General features: G+C 36.5%; 2 protein-coding genes across 2 annotated transcripts; one reads left to right on the top strand and one right to left on the bottom strand.

The window, feature by feature from the left end:
• Positions 1-696: 696 nt before the first annotated feature.
• Positions 697-8,608, bottom strand: nae1 (nedd8 activating enzyme E1 subunit 1). Its single transcript, XM_041269272.1, has 20 exons — positions 8,486-8,608; positions 7,908-8,011; positions 7,408-7,468; positions 6,815-6,845; positions 6,648-6,719; positions 6,367-6,446; positions 6,024-6,133; positions 5,627-5,736; positions 5,043-5,105; positions 4,769-4,832; positions 4,371-4,462; positions 4,190-4,249; positions 3,549-3,682; positions 3,311-3,386; positions 2,704-2,743; positions 2,479-2,565; positions 2,260-2,352; positions 1,934-2,048; positions 1,477-1,526; positions 697-1,053 (listed from the first exon to the last, which is right to left on the bottom strand). Exons 1-20 carry the CDS (start codon positions 8,542-8,544, stop codon positions 944-946), a joined length of 1,611 nt encoding a protein of 536 aa, XP_041125206.1. The 5' UTR covers positions 8,545-8,608; the 3' UTR covers positions 697-943.
• Positions 8,609-10,316: 1,708 nt separating this feature from the next.
• ca7 (carbonic anhydrase VII) lies at positions 10,317-18,271 on the top strand. The gene is made up of 7 exons (XM_041267881.1): positions 10,317-10,555; positions 11,162-11,359; positions 14,230-14,348; positions 14,775-14,870; positions 15,395-15,457; positions 15,737-15,892; positions 17,179-18,271. Exons 1-7 carry the CDS (start codon positions 10,519-10,521, stop codon positions 17,296-17,298), a joined length of 789 nt encoding a protein of 262 aa, XP_041123815.1. The 5' UTR covers positions 10,317-10,518; the 3' UTR covers positions 17,299-18,271.
• Positions 18,272-18,834: the final 563 nt, after the last annotated feature.

The following is an 18,834-nucleotide window of genomic DNA, read 5'->3' as shown; positions in this document are numbered from 1 at the left end:
GAAACTGCTGTAAAAACTTGTATGTACTGGAACTCAGCGAACAGCCCACATAAACTGTCAAATGTACAAGATTTGATCCTTCAACACATCACATCACAGTACTGTACTTCTGTTATGATTTGTGTCTTGTGACATGTCTAAACCTATCCCCTCTGCAGATAAGTATTGCTTTCTTATCACAGTTTATCTGGTTCTGTTTCACCTGTGTTCCAAATTGCAGAAGATCACTCCCAAAAAAGTGGAACTAGATTGGCTATCGTTTGTCAAGCATGCTAGGAGTAAGGATTATAGCCCTATTAAATGGTGGAAATTAACTATAAACCTTGTGGTTCTAAACTAAGCACTTTACCAACCGAAAAACAACTGCACCCTTTAATCCAGGAAGAAAAAGAGATTTACATCCTGAAATAGGGTGATATCAAAGATCTTCTACTGGACCTGGGTATGCAAGGAAAGCAGACAAGTTCAACTCAATTGCAGGACTGGTTGCGTTACAGCAGGTTTTCAGTGCAATTGTTCCAAACTGCAACATAGATAAGCAGCATGCAGCAGGAAATACAACTATTACAGTTAATATTATAGCAGCCCTAATCTCAAGATTTGATTAAAGTATTGTAAGGTGAAAGCTCTCTACTGCAAGATAAATTTGCCACTCAGTGATGGTTTTTACTTTCTGATAAGTCAACAAGTCTAAAGAAAATATTAAATTGTTTAATGCACTGCTGTCACAGCAGGATTACACAGCAAACAAAAAGTACTGCACATTCTTTTTTATTTTATTGTACTAAGATTCGAAGTCCAGGAAATTATTGAAAAAGCTGAACAATATTACAAAGTTAAAAAAAAAAAAAAAAACACACCCAGGCAACACTAAACAGGTATGTTCTAATATCTTACAAGAGGTTAAACAATGTGTACAGTGTTTTAGTGCAGCAGCTTTGCTCTATAACTGGAACGTGGCAGACGTCTGTGCCATTGCATTGTAAATAAAAGTGTTATTGAAGGGTACAAACTGATGTGTAATTATTTTGATGGCTTCCTGGGCAGCAGATCCTGTGAAAATAAAAATTACGATCATTAATCCACTATTTTAGGCATGCAAATCTACACAGAAAAATGCAGATAAAACAAAAAAAATATGTATGCATTAAATATAGCACTGCTTTCTATGCATTAGGAAAGTGATGGGAAAATATCAGTACTGGACCACTATTTAGATTTGTGCCAAATCTCCTTAGATTGTTTGAGCTAGTTCTCTCCTCTCACCTAAATGTACTATAACACCTTGAGCTATATTTACACCAATTTAATTCAAAACTGGTATCTGGTGGCTGAAGGACTAAATAGCAGGCATGCACGTGTACATTTCACACTCAAGATGAAAAGCCGGCTTGTATTATTGATTTTAAATCAATTTACTGAATTCTTTAATCTAAAATGTCTGCCAAACCTTTGCTGCTCTGATTAGACTCTTACCTCCCACAAATGAAGCAACTGGGTGTGGTTCCACAGCACCATAACGACAGCTGCAATATAGGAAGAAAATAATCATTTATAGCACAGGACAGCCCCTGGAGAAAGAACAGGGTATTACAATAATACAGAAACACCCGCCCTTCATAGCAAATACTTGTGTATGGGCTGTTTATTGTTGTTGATGTCACCTACAGACTCCCATCACTAGTGGTAATCAGTAAAGAAGTGTCACTGTGAAACACCTTGTATCTTGCTCCAACTGAAAATGTAATGGTAGGTGTTTCTGAACATAGCGAGTGTGTGCGTGTGTGTACATATATCTTTTCCTAGGACAGGTTTACACACTAACTGATGTGTAGTGAGTGTTCCTAGCTTTAGCCCAGGAGGTTATTCTAACTTAGTAAATGAAAATACTGCAAAACCATGTATTTCAGGTTCCTTTGTAAAAGGAACTTACAATTCATGGATGTAATCGTCTTTTACATTTACAGCAAGGCCATTCTCTTGAAGGAGGCTGTTCACACAAGACTTGAGCTTTCCAATGTCTTCTTCAACTTGATAGTTATAAACACCTTGAGAAATAAAATGTTATAAAAATGTTATAAAACCAGTGAGACCTACTGAAAGTGTGGAATTTAAATAAAGGGTATTCAGCTTTGTCATGCTAAAATATAGCTAGGTCCATTGCCCCAATATTGACTTTGCTTAGTTAGATCACATTCTGAGAGTTCTTCCAATTTCCTTTTGGCACAATAAAGTTTACCATCTGAAAATCTTTTGTACCTGGGTAGCGACCATGCTGCTGGTAAAACTTATCCACAGCCCGCAACATTAAATACAACACCATCTCGCTGTCTGGATTGTCCATACAAGATGCTACTCGAATTAAAAATAAGAGAATTAAAAGTTATTCAACAAGTCACTTGCATTGTGAGACAGCTCAATATATATATATTTTTTAAATGCAAAAAAGAAAATAAAAAAGAAATATTGTTTGCTTACAGATTTCATCTTTATTAATAGTTTCAGTGCTGTATTCTTCAGCCAGTGACCTGCAGCGCACGACTCGCAAAAAAGCTGAACTTTTACCTAAAGCACAAAAAACAAAATGTACTTTGTAAATTGAATTGATAAATACTAATTCAGCATGAAATACAAGTAGAGTGTGATGCCCCATAGGCATTCTGTTCATATGCTGCTTTAAATTTTCTGGATAGACACACTTACAGAACAGTCGGATTTCTTGCTCAGAAACACTCTCTGGAAGCTTCAAACAAGAGAAAAAAAAGAAAGGAAAAAGGTTATGTCAGTAATGTTGATATCCTACACCAAAAGACTATTCGATCACCCTGACCTACTGCAGAGGCCATAACCTCAACAGTGTGTGCTAAGCAATGTCCGTGGCAGGTTTATTTTGACACAATTTGAGGAATCAGTACTCATGATATTTCAGAAAATGTACATATGTTCATGTGGGTCCACTTTCTCCCTGAAGTTCATCCTACGCAGGATTAATGAACAGTTAAAACATCACAGACACATATTCTCAAAAGCAACCATTTCTGCTCAAACCAGTTACAGTGCAATAAAAAAAACAGTTTGCATTTCATGACATGTTTTAACTTAAATTTATATCTGCAATTCCTATGATCAGAATCTTTGAAGATATTTCAAAATATAACCTACAGACTGCAATAATTATCTGACCACAAAGAATAACGTGTATATATCTATATATATTATTACTATTATATTATATTACTAGTATCAATTATATATGATTCATATATATATCTATATATATTATTACAACAACATGAAAAACACTACTTACCCTTCCAACTGACTGCAGAAGGGCAGAAATGTGATTGGATACAGCTGTAGCATCCTCTTTTGCTTTCTCTCGGTAGCTGTAAATCATAATACATTTTAATCAGACTAGAGTGAAAACCTACAGCACTCTACGCCAGACATTCAGAATTCGTGAATGGTGTATGGAGGAGTCACGACTCACTTTCAAGACAGTCTGCGGGACACAAAGAATTACAAACACTTAAAAGAGTTTTCCATACATATTCTGGAGCTTGATGAATTTATCAGAATCTGCAATCATGTCCGGGATGGTGCCTCTGACCGGCAGACTGCCTTGGCCTTCCTTCTCCACAAACTCCTTCACAGCTCGAACAAGTAACCAAAACGAGGAGGTCTGGGCAAAGCCAAGGAAGCAAAAGAGACCATTTATCACGCACGGTGGTTTCAACTCTGAATAGTCCACGTTTTTGTTTTTGAGTTCTACATATGATTTGCTTATCAGTCTTGCGTTTTATATTACACTATTGAGGTTTAACAAGTTATTTGCATATTATTTTAAGGTATTATACATGTACTGCAAGTCACCTTGGATAATAAATAAATTATAATAATAATGTACTGAATGAACAAATCATTATGTGAACCCTGTTGTACCCCTTTTAAAAAAAAGACGTTGCATTCAACCTGGTAATCTATCTATCTATCTATCTATCTATCTATCTATCTATTTAAATACCTATAAATATAGATTGATCTATTTATCTATCTATGTATCCTACATATATATTTGATCACTATCACGTTCACTTTAAATAGTTTTTTGTTCCAGTTTACAGCACTTTCTTGACTCTTGGTCAATATTGCTAAGCATTCGGGAGTTCGATCAATACTTTATCATCACCTGGGCATTGATGTTTTTACAGTTCTCATCCTGTAAGAGTTCTTGAACTCCACTTGAAATCTTAAAAGAAAAAAAAAATGTAAGCAATGCTGTGGATGACAGTGATATGGGAACCAAATCCCAACACTTAATCCTCATAGCCCTTCTGATTCATTAAATGCAAACAACAGAGTTCTCCCACCTTTGTAGGGTTCAAGGCAGTGTTGACATTTTTTATGGCTTCATCAAAATTCTCTTCATCCTCTGGAACTCCGTTCTCATTTTTCCGAATTCCTATTTTATTATTAAAAATAAAATTAAAATAAATTACAAGATGCTTCATTATTCTTTACAAACGCTGAACAAGTATTTACAGTAACTAAAACAGTCTCCTATATTATATTACAGATGGGCATGTCCACAACCAGGACCTGTGAACTGGTCTGCTGTAAGAGTTTGTTTTTTATTTAGTCTTCTTTAGAAAGAGTTAAGCTATGATTGCAAGTCTCACCAATAAAATGGTTGGTGGGCTGTGCTCGATACCTTGAGATATCAGTTCTATGCCCACTGTTTAATACAAATGGCACTGAGATATCTTACCTTGTCGAATAAGTTCTCGAAAAGCTTCTTTTTCTTTATAGCTCTTAGGCATCTGATTATTGTGCTGCAATAGCAAACAGAACAAACATGGCATTGCTATTTAGACAAATGCACTTTTACATATAATATAATATTAGCTGGTTCTACTACTGCCTCAGTTTAACATGCCTGAATTCTGCAATATCAACTCAAAGGCTTGTGGCAACAATTTTCTCATTTTAATAAATAATGGCAAAACCCAAAATGTTTCCAAGCACTTCAGGGCTCGGTTTACCTCATTGCGCCATTTTTCCAGATACTTTGCCATCACGATGATCCAAGGTGTATGGCTATGATCCTGCAGGAGATTGTTCACATTTTAAAAGAGAAAATTATGTTTATATAGAAGGTGGCAATAGTGTTTAATAGATAAAGATAATAAAGCATGTCTACTTGTAAAAGATCCATATATATTAACATGTATTCTTAAAAACAAACATTTACAAAATGGTTACCTGCAACCCAATTTGGTCTTGCATTTATCAGTGTTCAGTTTTTATGAACGACTGTAGCAAAGTTATTGTCACTTTTTATTACTGCTGCAAAACCTCTCATCTGAAAGTATCGGTTTCCAGTCTCACCGAGTACAACAGACTTCAGTAAGAAAAGATGACATGTTATACCACATTGTGAGAAGTTGCTAGCCTTAAAAATGCATATCGATTGTACAACTGGGGGATGAACAGTCTCAGATATGGCCAATTATTCCACCTGCCCCTTGCCACTGCATCACCAAAACAAGAGAGAACCCAACCTGGAATTATGCACTATATAAAAAGCTAGCATGGACAGTGTCATTGAGGGACTTTTCAAACATACCCTTTTTTCCATATTTTCCAAGTCATAGGACTGAATGTGCTTTTTGAGTTCTGGAAATTGATGATCCAGCCTTAGATCCTCAAGTGCATTGTCTGGGTGGGATTCTACAACTGATTAAGGGTAAAGAAAAGAAAAAGAAAAACACTCATTTATGAAACTTGAAGACGTTAGTAAGAAACTGAATTCAATTACTTTTAACTGCGAAAAAGTTTTTTTTTTTTTTTTTAGGAAAATACAAATTCATGAGATTACACATGGTTCCATTTTCATTTCGATTCATCTCGGATGATGCGTTAATCGAATACAAATACAAAAAATACTTCACTGTTTATTGCATTTTCCTAAAATTCCTTTTCTCAGCTTCAACTTCATTGGAGAGGGACCCAAGGTTACTAACCTGTGTGCTCTTTCACCACCAGTCTCATATACCCAATAAGCCCATATGTCCTGCAGACCAGAAGTGGCACTCCAGCACCCCACAAAAAAGCAGATAAACGCAATAATGTACTGCAGACGCAAATAAGAAAGAAGTTACCTCGTAAGCTATTGCAATTATCATTAAAGTTTGATAACTAACAGTTTCCCCATTGTCACAGCCCCCCACCGTCAATTTTCATATTTCAATGTTATCCCAGTAGCTTTTTTGACAGAAATCCAATTAAAAGGCCTTAGGGTTTTGATAAGAGTGAATTAATGTTAACAGTAAGAAGACAAACAATAAATAGAATGATTTTGCATACCTTTCAGGTAAGTGAACTGCAATCACCAAGCTAAACCTATGGAAAAAATCGGGGTCGTTGTCCAAGAGCTGCTCCGGACTCTATAAGCAATCAAGCACGACAAAAGTTATGCCTACAGCTGAACTGAGAAGCTGCAATGGCATTTAACGTGAGATTTATCTCAAATACTCTTCAGCACTATGTCTTACTTCAAACCTGGACTGCAGGGCTATACTGGGTATGTATTTACATTTTACCTATCAGTTTAAGACACCAGGTGATAACCTTTTCCAAATACTAACCTCCTCCACAAAATTTCCAGACACATCGCTGTTGAGTTCCTGCAATAGTTCTGTGGCAGCCTGAGCCCGATTCTACAGGGAAAATCAAAAGAAATTGATTTTTAAACTGCTGCATGCAGTACAATGTCTGAAATATTGATGGAAATGTATAATTTACCAGGGCTTACCCTGCCAATGCTGCTCTTAGTAAGAAAGAAGCTGCAGACAAATATTAAAAAAAAAAAAAAAAAAAAAAGTCAGTGAGTGATTAGTTATGCATCTATACCCTTATCTTCAGTTCACTGTACACTACAAAATGTGTTATATAGGCTATAGGTTACTTAAGGTTACTTAGACAAGTAGTATGGTCCTACCCAGGGAGTGGACCACCTTCTTTTGTTAGCCTTCTCTTATTGTTTCATAGATTCAGTGACATTTTGCTTGTGGGAAGGGGGTTTGGTGCTGTTATTGGTTTTGTAGGGTGTTGTTCCCAAACGAAAGAATGGGACTGGATCATACAGTAACATTTATTTATTTATGTGAATAAGAATCTGGCTAAATGTCACTGTTTCATTGTATAGCAAGTCATGTAATAAGTTTTGCAAAACTCTATAAATAGTATTTCTGTCCCTGCAGCAGAAGTGTTGACCAACATATGCATTTTCCAGTGCTTCCTGGACATTGTCACGGAAAGATTTACAATGCAAAAAAAAAAAAAAAAAAAAACAGAACAGCAGCACAAAGGGTGGTTTCCAGCTACAAATTAATAAGAAAAGCTTACTTATTTCCAACATCGTCTCCTCTGACTTTATGGCCATCCACAATGGTGAATGCTCCAATACCTAAGAAGTGAGGAAAAAAAAAAAAAAACATTGCTGTTACAACATGCGGTACCTTCATATTTATTAAATACCTCATCAGCTGTCATTGAACTATTTCTAGATAATAAAAGTCTTTATTTAGTGATAAAACACAGAAATAAATGATCCAGCACTTTACCAAATAAAAGGCACATGCCATGTACATTACCTACTGCTGAAGCAGGTATGAGAGCAAATGACGGCACATTACAAGACACTATGCTTGTAGACATGTACTTGTTATGCTACATTATTTTTTGTACAGTCCTATCTATACTGCACTTTCAAAGTGGACAAATGTAGTTGTATTTACTGGAAGAAGCCCATACACTGGTTCGGAATACCTGTATGTACTGTATGTTCAGGTCCAGATGTTAACCTTTCAATAACTGGTCTGTTGTGTACTGCAGAGTCCATTTACCTGGAAGTACCAGATTCTTCAGTATTTCTGTCCCTGTTGCACAAGCGTTGATCAGACAAACGTGGGCATTTTCCAGCGCATCCTGGCCATGATCACCCCACAATCTTCATCATGCAGAGGAAAACAATAACACCAATTAATCAACAGCGCATAGTCTGGTTAGCTGTACATTATATTAACTGCACATATAGCTGCTAGGCTTGTTTAATGCAATAAATTATTTTAATAAAGCCCCACATTTATTAAAACTGGATACAGTTCACACATAACGTATACGATATGTTCTACCAATGACGACTATAATGTCTTTCTGCATTGTTGTATTTCATTTTTCCGGGGGGGGGGGGGGGGGGGGGATCACAAGCATAATTGAGTAATGTAATGTATCAACATTTTTAAATATAATTATTGTTTATAGTTTGGTTAAAAAGCACCAAGGCCCTGCCGCTAGAAACTGACAACAACATTTACACTGCTAGCATAAATTATTATACTGTGAAAAACGAATGTCAAAAATCATGCAGCGGTTTAAAAACCCGGTTTGTTGGTCTGTGCTGAATCTGTCGTGCTTTCAGTACCTCAGCTGTCTGTCGTATTTCTGCTCTTTGGTTGATTTTCCTTGATCGGCGCTTGCCATGGCTACGTTAACCGGTTTAAACTCATTCCTCTTCCTCTTCCTCTTGCACAAGGCAGCGCAGATTCGCGAAACATCTGCTGCCCCTTGGTGGAAAGTAAATGTGCAACCATGAAATCGATTGCACTTTCGCTAATAAGAATATAAATCTTGCCGGCAGAGGACGTCAAAAAAAAAAAAAAAAAAAAAAATGAAATAAGTCATGATGGAGGACAGAGAATTGCCTTTCCTAATTAACGTTTTATTGACATTACAGAGTGTTATATTCAAAATTCAAGGTCTTATTCATCGTTCCCATATTTACATCTTTCAGAAATATTATTGTAATTTAAACTTAAAATTAGTAAAACTACATGCGCTAAAAAAAAAAAAAAAAGTAAGATGAATTGTGTTTGACACAACCCGACTGATACAAAACTGATTATGCAAAGATATTTATTTTTCTTACTTGCATGTGTTTTAGCTCCTAGCACAATTATTGTAATAACTGTAATATGGTGGGGTTTTTTTACATTGTATTCTTTACATCTACTTTACTGTAGCTAACAATATCCTTTGCTATTTATGTTTTATTTCCATGAGAATATTACTCTCCCACCACTAAGAGACCGTGGGAAAATCGCATACAAGTAAAGGAAGGTAGTGATTTATCGATAGTATGTTCTATCAAGAAGGTTCAGTAATATATTAAAATAAAGCTACCATTCAGCAAAAACGCAGACAATAATTTACAGCACAGTTAAACAGAGACGAGGACAAATTGAATATAATGTTTGGCCCATTGACGTGCTCATAAAATAACAATGTGTATTGTTCCCACGCAGTATGTTCCTGTTTTCTAACCCAATGACAGGTCACAGTAGGAATTTTTCGATTTCCACATTAACTGTCACCTTGCTTAGCTCTTACCAAGCGCACGGCCTATTTTATAAACTGCTATGTATAGACTGCCTAGAGCGGCGCATATAAATAGCTGTCCGTGAACTACTTGTAAATGTATATTTCATTATCAAGATTTTATAGTTACATCTAGATGACCATGAAAACGAAATGTTTATGTTTTGGGGTTTTTGTTTTGTTTTGTTTTTTTAATCAGTACAGTGATGAGAACGATTATATATATATATATATATATATATATATATATATATATATATATATATATATATATATATATATATATATATATATATGAGCTATGTGCAGAGGATGCATAATATAGTTCTCACTGACACGTTTGTAGAAATACATTTATATTAAAACACGAGTGTGTACTAGAACTAAAGTTATGCTATATGAAGGTACTCAGCAACAGGTTCTTAAAATAATTAAAAATGTATTGCATAAAAACAGTAAATGTACTGTACATACACAAGGGTTGTTATGCAGAGGTCTGTATCTCCATAGGATTTTGTATCCCCTTAGACATGACGCCTGCGTAGATCAAGATCGCTATACGTGAACTCTAGATGTTTTCTTTTTTTTTTTTTTTAATAAGGTTACTTTTAATCAAGCCAGTGTGTGTGTGTGTGTGTGTGTGTGTGTGTGTGTGTGTGTGTGTGTGTGTGTGTGTGTGTGTGTGTGTGTATATACTGATAACGTTACTTCATGAAGTACATATATGCTTCTAGTGATTGCTGTATGTTTTAAAGGAACCTAAACGATCAATGTCCTTATTTTTATCATGCAAATTCTGCAGAGCTCCATTCGCCTTGCGTTTCATGAATAACTGTTGCTTTCTGCTCAAAAGGGGCGGTGTTAAAGGAATACTGTAGCACCGATTCGCCGACAGCAGTTTTTTTTCCCTTAATCATTTCAGAATTCTGCAGGGCAGTGCCTTCATAAAAAAAAAAAAAAAAAAAACCTATATAAGAGAGAAGCAGATTAGACACCTTAACTGCATCGTATGACGGCGCCATAAACATTATATTGAGCTTATTTTATTCGTCCTACTAGTACTGCAAAGACACATTCAGAATGCCTGGAAACCACTGGGGATACGGAGACGAAAACGGTAAGGCAGTTACAGCAGTTGTTGCTCTTATGCGCAGAATAACTATTTTTTTTTCAATGGGCTTATCCATTTGCTATTTCCCGTACTGCCGGTTGACACGCGTTCATTAACACCATGCAACAGAGAACGACCCAGTACCACACAGTTCTCTCCCTCACTTCCCAGCCGAGAACAAAAAAAAATGCTAACCAGAGATTTAAAAAAAAAAACTGCAGAAGTAATGTGAAAAGGTTGAAATATGTTTTAACTGCCTTTGTTATTTTTTATATTTAAAGGAGGCACAAGGAGGTCTGTTACTTGTTTCTAATGAAGATTAGCTAGTGCTCTAGCCGGGGTTCATAATGGGGCACACCAAGTTTTCAGTCTGAGAAATTAGGTTTGGAGACCATGAAACTGTTTTTAAGGTTCTCGTTTTTTCAAAGTACTGTACAATCATAGAGAGCAATCACATCAAAAAACTATTCCTAAAAAATATTCCTTAAACCAGTCTTTGAAATTTTGTGAATAGTGTTCTACTTGTGAAGAAATTACTGAAACAGAGAAGCAGCAGATACAAAACAGTGACATTCTGATTCATTACAAATGTTTGAAAAAAATTTCTTTAAGGTCCTGATAAATGGCACAAGGATTATCCCATTGCCCAGGGAAGCCGTCAGTCTCCCATAGACATTGTCCCTTCCCAGGCTGTATACGAGGCCAGCCTCTCCTCTCTGAACATCTCCTACAACTGCTGCACATCTATCAACATTTCCAACAATGGACACTCTGTCATGGTGGAGTTCGCTGACGTTGACGACAAGACAGGTGAGCTTTCAACATCAAACTTGTGGGAGATACTATTGACTAAGTTATGACTTTTGCCAAACCTGTATTTTATCTAACCGTCTGAATTGGGTGTAAACGTGGATCACAGTTGATTCCAGCAGTCTCTCTATTCCATTGAGGCAGCTTGAATTTAATAGTTTCCAAAAGATTTGGTTTTAATGCCACGTGGAATAAAATTAGTCATTTATACAATGTAAATGTTTGTTTGGAGATCTAAAAAAACAGGTATGGTAGAGTAAACAAGTTTCTGGTGGTTGGATGTAGAGGAAGGAGAATTTGCCTAAGCCGTGACCCAAAGGGCAGTTTTCATGGCCTTGGTTGTTTAAATCTCTTTGTCAAAACCTGTGGCTTTGCGATGGTTCCACTGAATACCAAAACCAAATGAGCTATCCCAGAGTGGTGGAGTGTTGGGTCTGTGAGGGCAGGTCACAACTTTACAAGCAATTTACCATTTTGCTAGGTCTATCATCTGTCATGTTGACACAAGGGTTCTCACAAACTACCTTAAATGACTAAAGCTATGTGTCATCAAAGAATTTGTCTCCTACCTGTAACTGTCAAAGTGGTACAATCTATCAAAGTGATGTCTGTGATGTTTAGTGTGAAACTTAAATGTAAATACTTATAGTATATAAGCTACATCCACGTCAACGACGCGTTTCAACTACAACAGTCTTAGTCAGGTGGTGAATATTATTGTTAATTGGAACACAATCTCTATACATCTGATTGTTAATCACATTTAATTACAATAAATCAATTAACTAGATTATTAGGGCTTAAATCTAATCCTAATCTTACCGTCTTTTTTTATTCTTAACCACTGTGTCTCAAACAGTAATTTTGAAGCTTTTAAGTGACGAATATTCACATTCTAATTGTGTATTGATGAAATTCAGAAATACACAATAAATCCCTATTGTGATCATTGACAGTTACTTACAGACAACACATAGATACATCTCATACATACCCATCTTAGAACATATTTGGAACTCACTTTTGATCTGATTACAATTAATTAGAAATCACAATTTGCCTAATAATTGACATTATTATAAATATCATTAAATCTCTTACATAAACTTTTTATAATCACTTCAACAAGAATAAAATTAAATAAAGCTTACAAGTAGTGTGTTTCATATATCTTCATTGATGTATTTACTTCTAAGATGTCAATTACAGGTATGGACTAAGATCCAGATTTTCATTTAGACCGTGTGGTTTCATTGTTTTCAATGTAGCTATCCAGTATGCTTCCCTTCTTAACAATAGTTTAACTACATTTCCTCCTGTCTCAGGTACAACTCTTTCCAAGCAAATACATGTTAAACTAGAAACTGCGCTGTGTTTAATTGTTTGGTAGTGTCTGGCAATTGCATAATCCAAATTATTGTTACTAATGGCTGCCTCATATTCTAATTTTTAAATTTCGTTTTGTTTGTCCAATAAATGCTAAGTCACACGGGCATTTCAACCTGCATATTAGATGAGTGATATTGCAATTATTAAAACCTTGAATTGTAAATTTTTTACCTGTATGGTTAAAATACTTCGTATTTTGAGTATTGGAGCAATGTACTCATTTACCACACCGGTAGTTTCAATGTATTGTTGTCGTTAGCCAATTGCCACTAGGTGGTGATTTGTACATGGAAGACACTACTGTCTTTTACATTTCTACCTCTTCTGAAGCAAAATCCCGGTGGGGTAGCAGATAGTGAACCAAGTTGAGGATCACATTCTAATATTCCCCACTGTTTCAAAGTTTTACTTTTGATCTCATTGGAGAGATAATTGTGTTCCATAATGAAAGCCATTCTTTCTTGGTTTGGTTGATCATTGTTCCTAGGTTGTATGAGGTCTATTCGTTTGCCTGAAGTAACTTCAATGCAGTTAACAGACATTTTGCCTAATTTGGCACTATAGCCCAATTGCAGGATCAGAATAAACCTCTTCCTTGCCACAGATTCAGATCTCTCAGCTGCAATTAGCATAAGGAACCTACCTTGCCTTTAATCCTTGACATCAACATGTCAAACCAGTGTTTGGTAGTATGCTCAACCTGCAGTGCCTGCAGAGCGAAGTGGAGAGTGTTGAGGGTTTTATTTTTCCTAGTACCCTAACTGCACTTTCATTTATTATTATTTAGGTCTCATATGTGCAGTTCTAAAAGAAACACATGTTTTCCCAAACTTAAATAGGAAAAAACAAGCACCAAAAAACTGTGTTGCCTGCCTGAACATGTAATAAGTGGTCAGTTATTTAAATAAAAAGCAAATTTAAGGGTGGTAGAATAATGGAATGCAAATGGTCTAGTCTTCCCACAAGGTCCTCATTCTTGGGTGATAAAGATGCTTCAGCACTTTTTCCACTGTCCTAGGAAAATATTTACAAAGCATGCTCCTGGGAGGAGTGTGTATCAGTGTTAGATTTGAGCTATACTGTAATCATTTAGTGAGGGAGCAAAGGTTACACATCAAATTTCTCTGAGGGGTTGGGGGAGAACAAGGAAGTTATTGAGAAAAATGTCTTTGTTGTACTTCATTGCAACACACATAAATGTGCAATTCTTCCACCTCCCAATGTAACACCAGAGTGACTGAATGTATGGGATTTAATAGGAAAGTGTTTTATGAATCTAACCTGCAGGTGTTAGATTCATAGATAATTTTGGGGGTAGGGGTTGAACTGGGTAGATTTTGTGGTATTTCCATTAAGTCTTTTTTGTTAACTTCTAATATATTTTTTACATAGTACACAGTGCCATCCAGTGGATGAAGATTGTTATTGCAAAAAGTATCTTCAGCAAAGAGTCTCTAATGAAAGTCTTTGTGCTTGGGCAGTGATCCGAGATGGCCCCCTGGAAGTCCCCTACAGGTTGAAACAGTTCCATTTCCACTGGGGAGGGAAGAACAGTTATGGGTCAGAGCACACCGTCAATGGCAAGTCCTACGTCTCTGAGGTAGGAGCAGAATATCGGACTGATCCAAGGGAAGAAGCTTTGTGTCAGCAGAGAAGTTGCCAAACTAGTGCCAGACTTAGGTATATTTAAATATGCCCGTATCCTTCCATGTGACATTATACCACCTATTCAATTGCAACTTCTTTCTCCCAAACATTATTCTTGTGTCACATCTACTTGGACCTGAGAACATTGTTCACTAAAGTGGCAATATCGGGAGGTTATAGGAGGTTGGAATAAGAGTGTCATGAATGGCCTTCATGAATAGATTCCAAGTTTTTTGTTCAATCCTTACTTTTTTTATAGCCCCTGAGAATGTGTGTAAATGCAGAACGCACTAGTCTTTGTGAAAGATAGTGAGTTGAAAAGTGGAAAGCTGTGGAGCGGAACATTGCATTTCCCTTTTCTCTGGTCTCTTGTCTGCAGCTTCATCTGGTCCACTGGAACGCTACAAAGTACAAGACCATCCAGGACGCTGCAGCGGCCCCCGATGGCTTGGCTGTCCTCGGCATCTTCATTGAGGTGAGAGAAGGGGTTTCCCCATGGCTTTATAAAATCAGTTGACAACACTTTATTAGCTTCAATATTATGTTCACTGCAATTGACCCTTTGCTGTCAAACTAATTTGAAAAGCCTTTAAAGGTACTATGGCACAGAACAGTGCTCTTTATCATGCTGGTCTTTCTTAGTCATTCCTGCTTTCTTTTCTGGACAAACTCTTTCTTGTTAAAGCTCCACTTAAAACATGCAATGCCAGCTGTCTTTACTGAAACTGCAGAACAGGTGAATGATGGAGAATATTTTCTCTGCTGCATAAAAGCACCAGTAAGATGTAGCTGACCTTTATTGAAGGTAATTCTCGTATTCCCGAAGCAGTAATTACAGGTTGGCTACTTAGAGTTTTAAAGTCTAGGATTTCAGTTTTGGTATCTCAGAGCAACGGAAATCAAATCAATTTGGTATATTAATGAGTTTGCACTAGAATAATCTTTCAAGAGGCCAGTACCATCATAATTAACATTTGTATTTCTCCAAATCTTCTTTAGATTGGGGATGAGCACCCAGGTTTGCACAAACTAACAGATGCCCTATACATGGTCAAGTTTAAAGTAAGTTTGCTTCTCTCGTTAAATTATTTCCAGAAATCTAATGTGAATAAAAATAATCCCTATGTACAGTTTGTGGTGAGAACTTGAAAATAATAATGAACTTCTGACTCTCACTTAAACATCTGAATAAGGCTTCATAAACTGCAAACTTAATTAAATGGATTTGATTGGGCTTAAAACATTCCTTAAATATTTGGAACATTGTATAACATATATTCTGAGAATAGGTATTTATCCTCCTTTTTGCACCTATGCTAATTCTTTTTTGGGGGCTATTAGGAAACAAAGGCAGACTTTAAGGGCTTCAACCCCAAGTGCCTCCTCCCCAATAACCTGAGTTACTGGACATACCCCGGCTCCCTCACCACGCCCCCCCTGCTCGAGAGCGTCACATGGATCGTTCTCAAGGAGCCAATCAGGGTTTCAGAGAAACAGGTGGGCACTTCCAAGCATGCAAACCCAGTCTCCCATCCCCTTTATCAAATAGTATATCACTAAACAATACCGTGGATATTGATACAGGCTGGTCAATGTCAGTGTATAAATCCTATTTTATGTTTTTAATTCCATAAGCTGTGCTGAGATGGTGTGACTTGATGGTTCGGTACAATATCCATGCTTGTTGAGGGAATTGTCAGAACAAAACATAAATAGTTATTTATACCATTAACACTGCAAAACTGCCACAATATACAAACAGTGAATCGTTTATCAGTTGCTGCTGAATGTCTGATTATCGCTTCTGATCACGTCCCTCAATCTGGTGCTTACTTTTAGTGGTCAGTATAGTATATCTAAAATACCAGCCACTATACTCTCTATTAGACACCACAAGTAGATTAGAATACTGTAAGATGAACAATGTATATTAGACATTCTACTCCCCACCCCAACTGGCTAATTTAATAATAAAAGGATCTTGAATGCTGCAGTCTTTGATTTTACTTTGAAGGTCGATCCTTTATTTCAGAGTGTATGTACTTCTTAAAATATGTATGGGAGGGCATGAATAAATGAGAATTCAGCTGACTTCTTTAAACACTAGACTTCCAATATTGTATGTTAAATCAGGCCTGATTTGTTTTATACACTTCATTCACAGCCTGTAGAGGTAAGCAGTAGTAAATGTTGATGGAGAGGGTTTTTCTTTGAGCGAGTATCCTGTCAGTTTTTCTACATTTCATGCTTACTTTGTGAAAGTGAGGGGAGACAACCTTCGCATTGATGTTCCAGTTTGATAAACGATGAAATGGTGTGCATTTCTCTTAGACGAATTGAGGCTGTTGAATGGTTTTGCAGACCTGTAATGTTTGCTTTAAAGTATTATTTTTGTCTTTGGACAGGGCCAGGTGAATACAACACTCTGTGTTACTCAAGATACTTCTCGCTAGTTGCACAATTGCCTGCTATCTATGAGAAATCAATTTGCTGAGGAGGATTTATGACAGCTGCAGTGTCTTAAAATAAAGCCGCTGTGGAGGATCACTAATCAAACTGTATGGGAATTGCTTTGTAAACCTTAAAAGGACTCATTTGAATTTTGTTTTGCTATTTATTAACTTGCTTTAGTTCTGCCTGAAAAAATAAAACATGGTATATCAAAACTACAATAGTTCCTACAGTAATTAGGGAAGTATTGATTTAGAAGGACGAAAGACACCCACGATTGCTTTTTCCTATTCAGTTTGATGCATATTCTTTTTTTTTCTGGCCCTCAACAGATGGAGAAGTTCCGAATGCTTCTGTTCACGGGTGAAGAGGAGGACCGGCTATGCATGGTAAATAACTTCCGCCCCCCACAGCCCCTCAAGGGCAGGAAAGTCCGAGCCTCCTTCAAGTAATAAACTTCTTGGAGAGTGACACAGGGACCCACTGAGACACTGCTCCCATCACCTCCAGCTGAGCAGCCCTGAGCCTCCTGCGTGAAGCTGCATTTCCAAGAAAAATGGTTCCACTGTGCAGCAGTGGAGCCAGTGTGGTCAAGAAGAGAAATGTTTTGGGGGGTGGGGGGGTGGCTTCCTTTCCTCGCGACATAACATGACTTTGATTGTAAAAGTTTGTCAAGCAGACATTCAATGATAGCCTTCAGCAATGAAGGCATTATTTGAAATGTTAGCTTACATTTTAATTTCTTAAAGTAGTCAATCAATTATAATAGCCTTAGTAGTTGTAGTCAATGATGCCTACATATACAGAACATTTTGTATCTAGATTTATACTACCAGCAATGAATTGACTTTGCATGCACCAATACTCGGTCGGAATCATTAATGGCTAAGATTACAGGAGGAAAGTTACAGTGACATGGGACAAATTCTACTTCTAGGGAGAATTTGCATCGCCACAAATGACAAAGGGAACATGCTGGAACTATTGCTGAAACCATGATTTTTTTATTGCCAGGCTTGTTGTGCATGCATTTCACACTGTGGTCTATAGAATGGTCAAGGAGTTTAAACTGTATAACAGGCAAAATGCATTGTTTTTCAGGAAATATTATGTATCAATACATATTGCCATTCATAGTGTACATAACTAGAAACAATAATCATGTTTCATTCTCTGTGTGTTTCATTATGTGTAACCTTCTATATATGTTAATGGTTTATAAGAAGCATGATGAAATTATAGCTAGAACTGGGTCAAAGAATTCCCATGTCAGTGATTGACTTGTTATTTATGCAGCTGTCAAGTGCAAGATTGTTTTTTTTTTTCATAAAACAGTTTTATGGAAAGGTGTGAATGTATTTAACTATGAAATTGAATTGTTTTATCTTGAAATCCAGTTCTAATAAAGTTATTGAGTGAATGAGAGCTTTGTTTGTGCATTCCATTTTATTAAAATTCATGTGTGGTTTATTAGCAATGTAATTATGTGTAGATTTATACTAAGATATATATTTATAATTCATATGTTGTGCATTGCCCACCTCAGCCGTCATGCAAGAAGTTGGAATACATTGATCTATCCAAAATGTAAAATGTTAATTTTACAAATTCCAATGCTAGTCCAATGCTAGTAAACTACAGACAGGTATATGTAACTGTAATATAACCAATATCAACCCTAATCTAACCACGCTTCTTTAAAGAGTCTGGCCACAAATACAGTGATTTTAAAAACCGGCAAGATGTACGTGGTGGGGGTCATCACCCCCTATTTATCTCGGGTTCTTTCCACTTATTATATTATCTGGCTCAGATTAGCAACAGGCTTTATTGTAATTTAGCATGAAACAGTTCACTGAGTTCATCTAGAAGGGGGTACTGATGCAACATGGTTTGGGTTTCTGTGTATAATCAGTTGTAAACATTTCAGTTGGAATTAAACCTGACTAGATCTTGATTTGGGGGCTCTGTAACATCAAGGATCTTTT

This window comes from Polyodon spathula, chromosome 13 (genome assembly GCF_017654505.1).
Source record: "Polyodon spathula isolate WHYD16114869_AA chromosome 13, ASM1765450v1, whole genome shotgun sequence".
NCBI lineage: Eukaryota > Metazoa > Chordata > Actinopteri > Acipenseriformes > Polyodontidae > Polyodon > Polyodon spathula.
Note: the sequence above shows the minus strand (reverse complement) of the source record. Positions and strands in the feature narration are given on the sequence as shown.

Coding starts and splice junctions, on each gene's coding strand:
- nae1 (XM_041269272.1), bottom strand. CDS start 8,544: ATGGCAAGCGCCGATCAAGGAAAATCAACCAAAGAGCAGAAATACGAC. Junction 7,469..7,907: donor GAAGAATCTGGTACTTCCAG/GTAAATGGACTC, acceptor CTCACTTCTTAG/GTATTGGAGCATTCACCATT. Junction 1,054..1,476: donor AGTTGCTTCATTTGTGGGAG/GTAAGAGTCTAA, acceptor TTATTTTCACAG/GATCTGCTGCCCAGGAAGCC.
- ca7 (XM_041267881.1), top strand. CDS start 10,519: ATGCCTGGAAACCACTGGGGATACGGAGACGAAAACG. Junction 14,349..14,774: donor GCAAGTCCTACGTCTCTGAG/GTAGGAGCAGAA, acceptor TCTTGTCTGCAG/CTTCATCTGGTCCACTGGAA. Junction 15,893..17,178: donor TCAGGGTTTCAGAGAAACAG/GTGGGCACTTCC, acceptor GGCCCTCAACAG/ATGGAGAAGTTCCGAATGCT.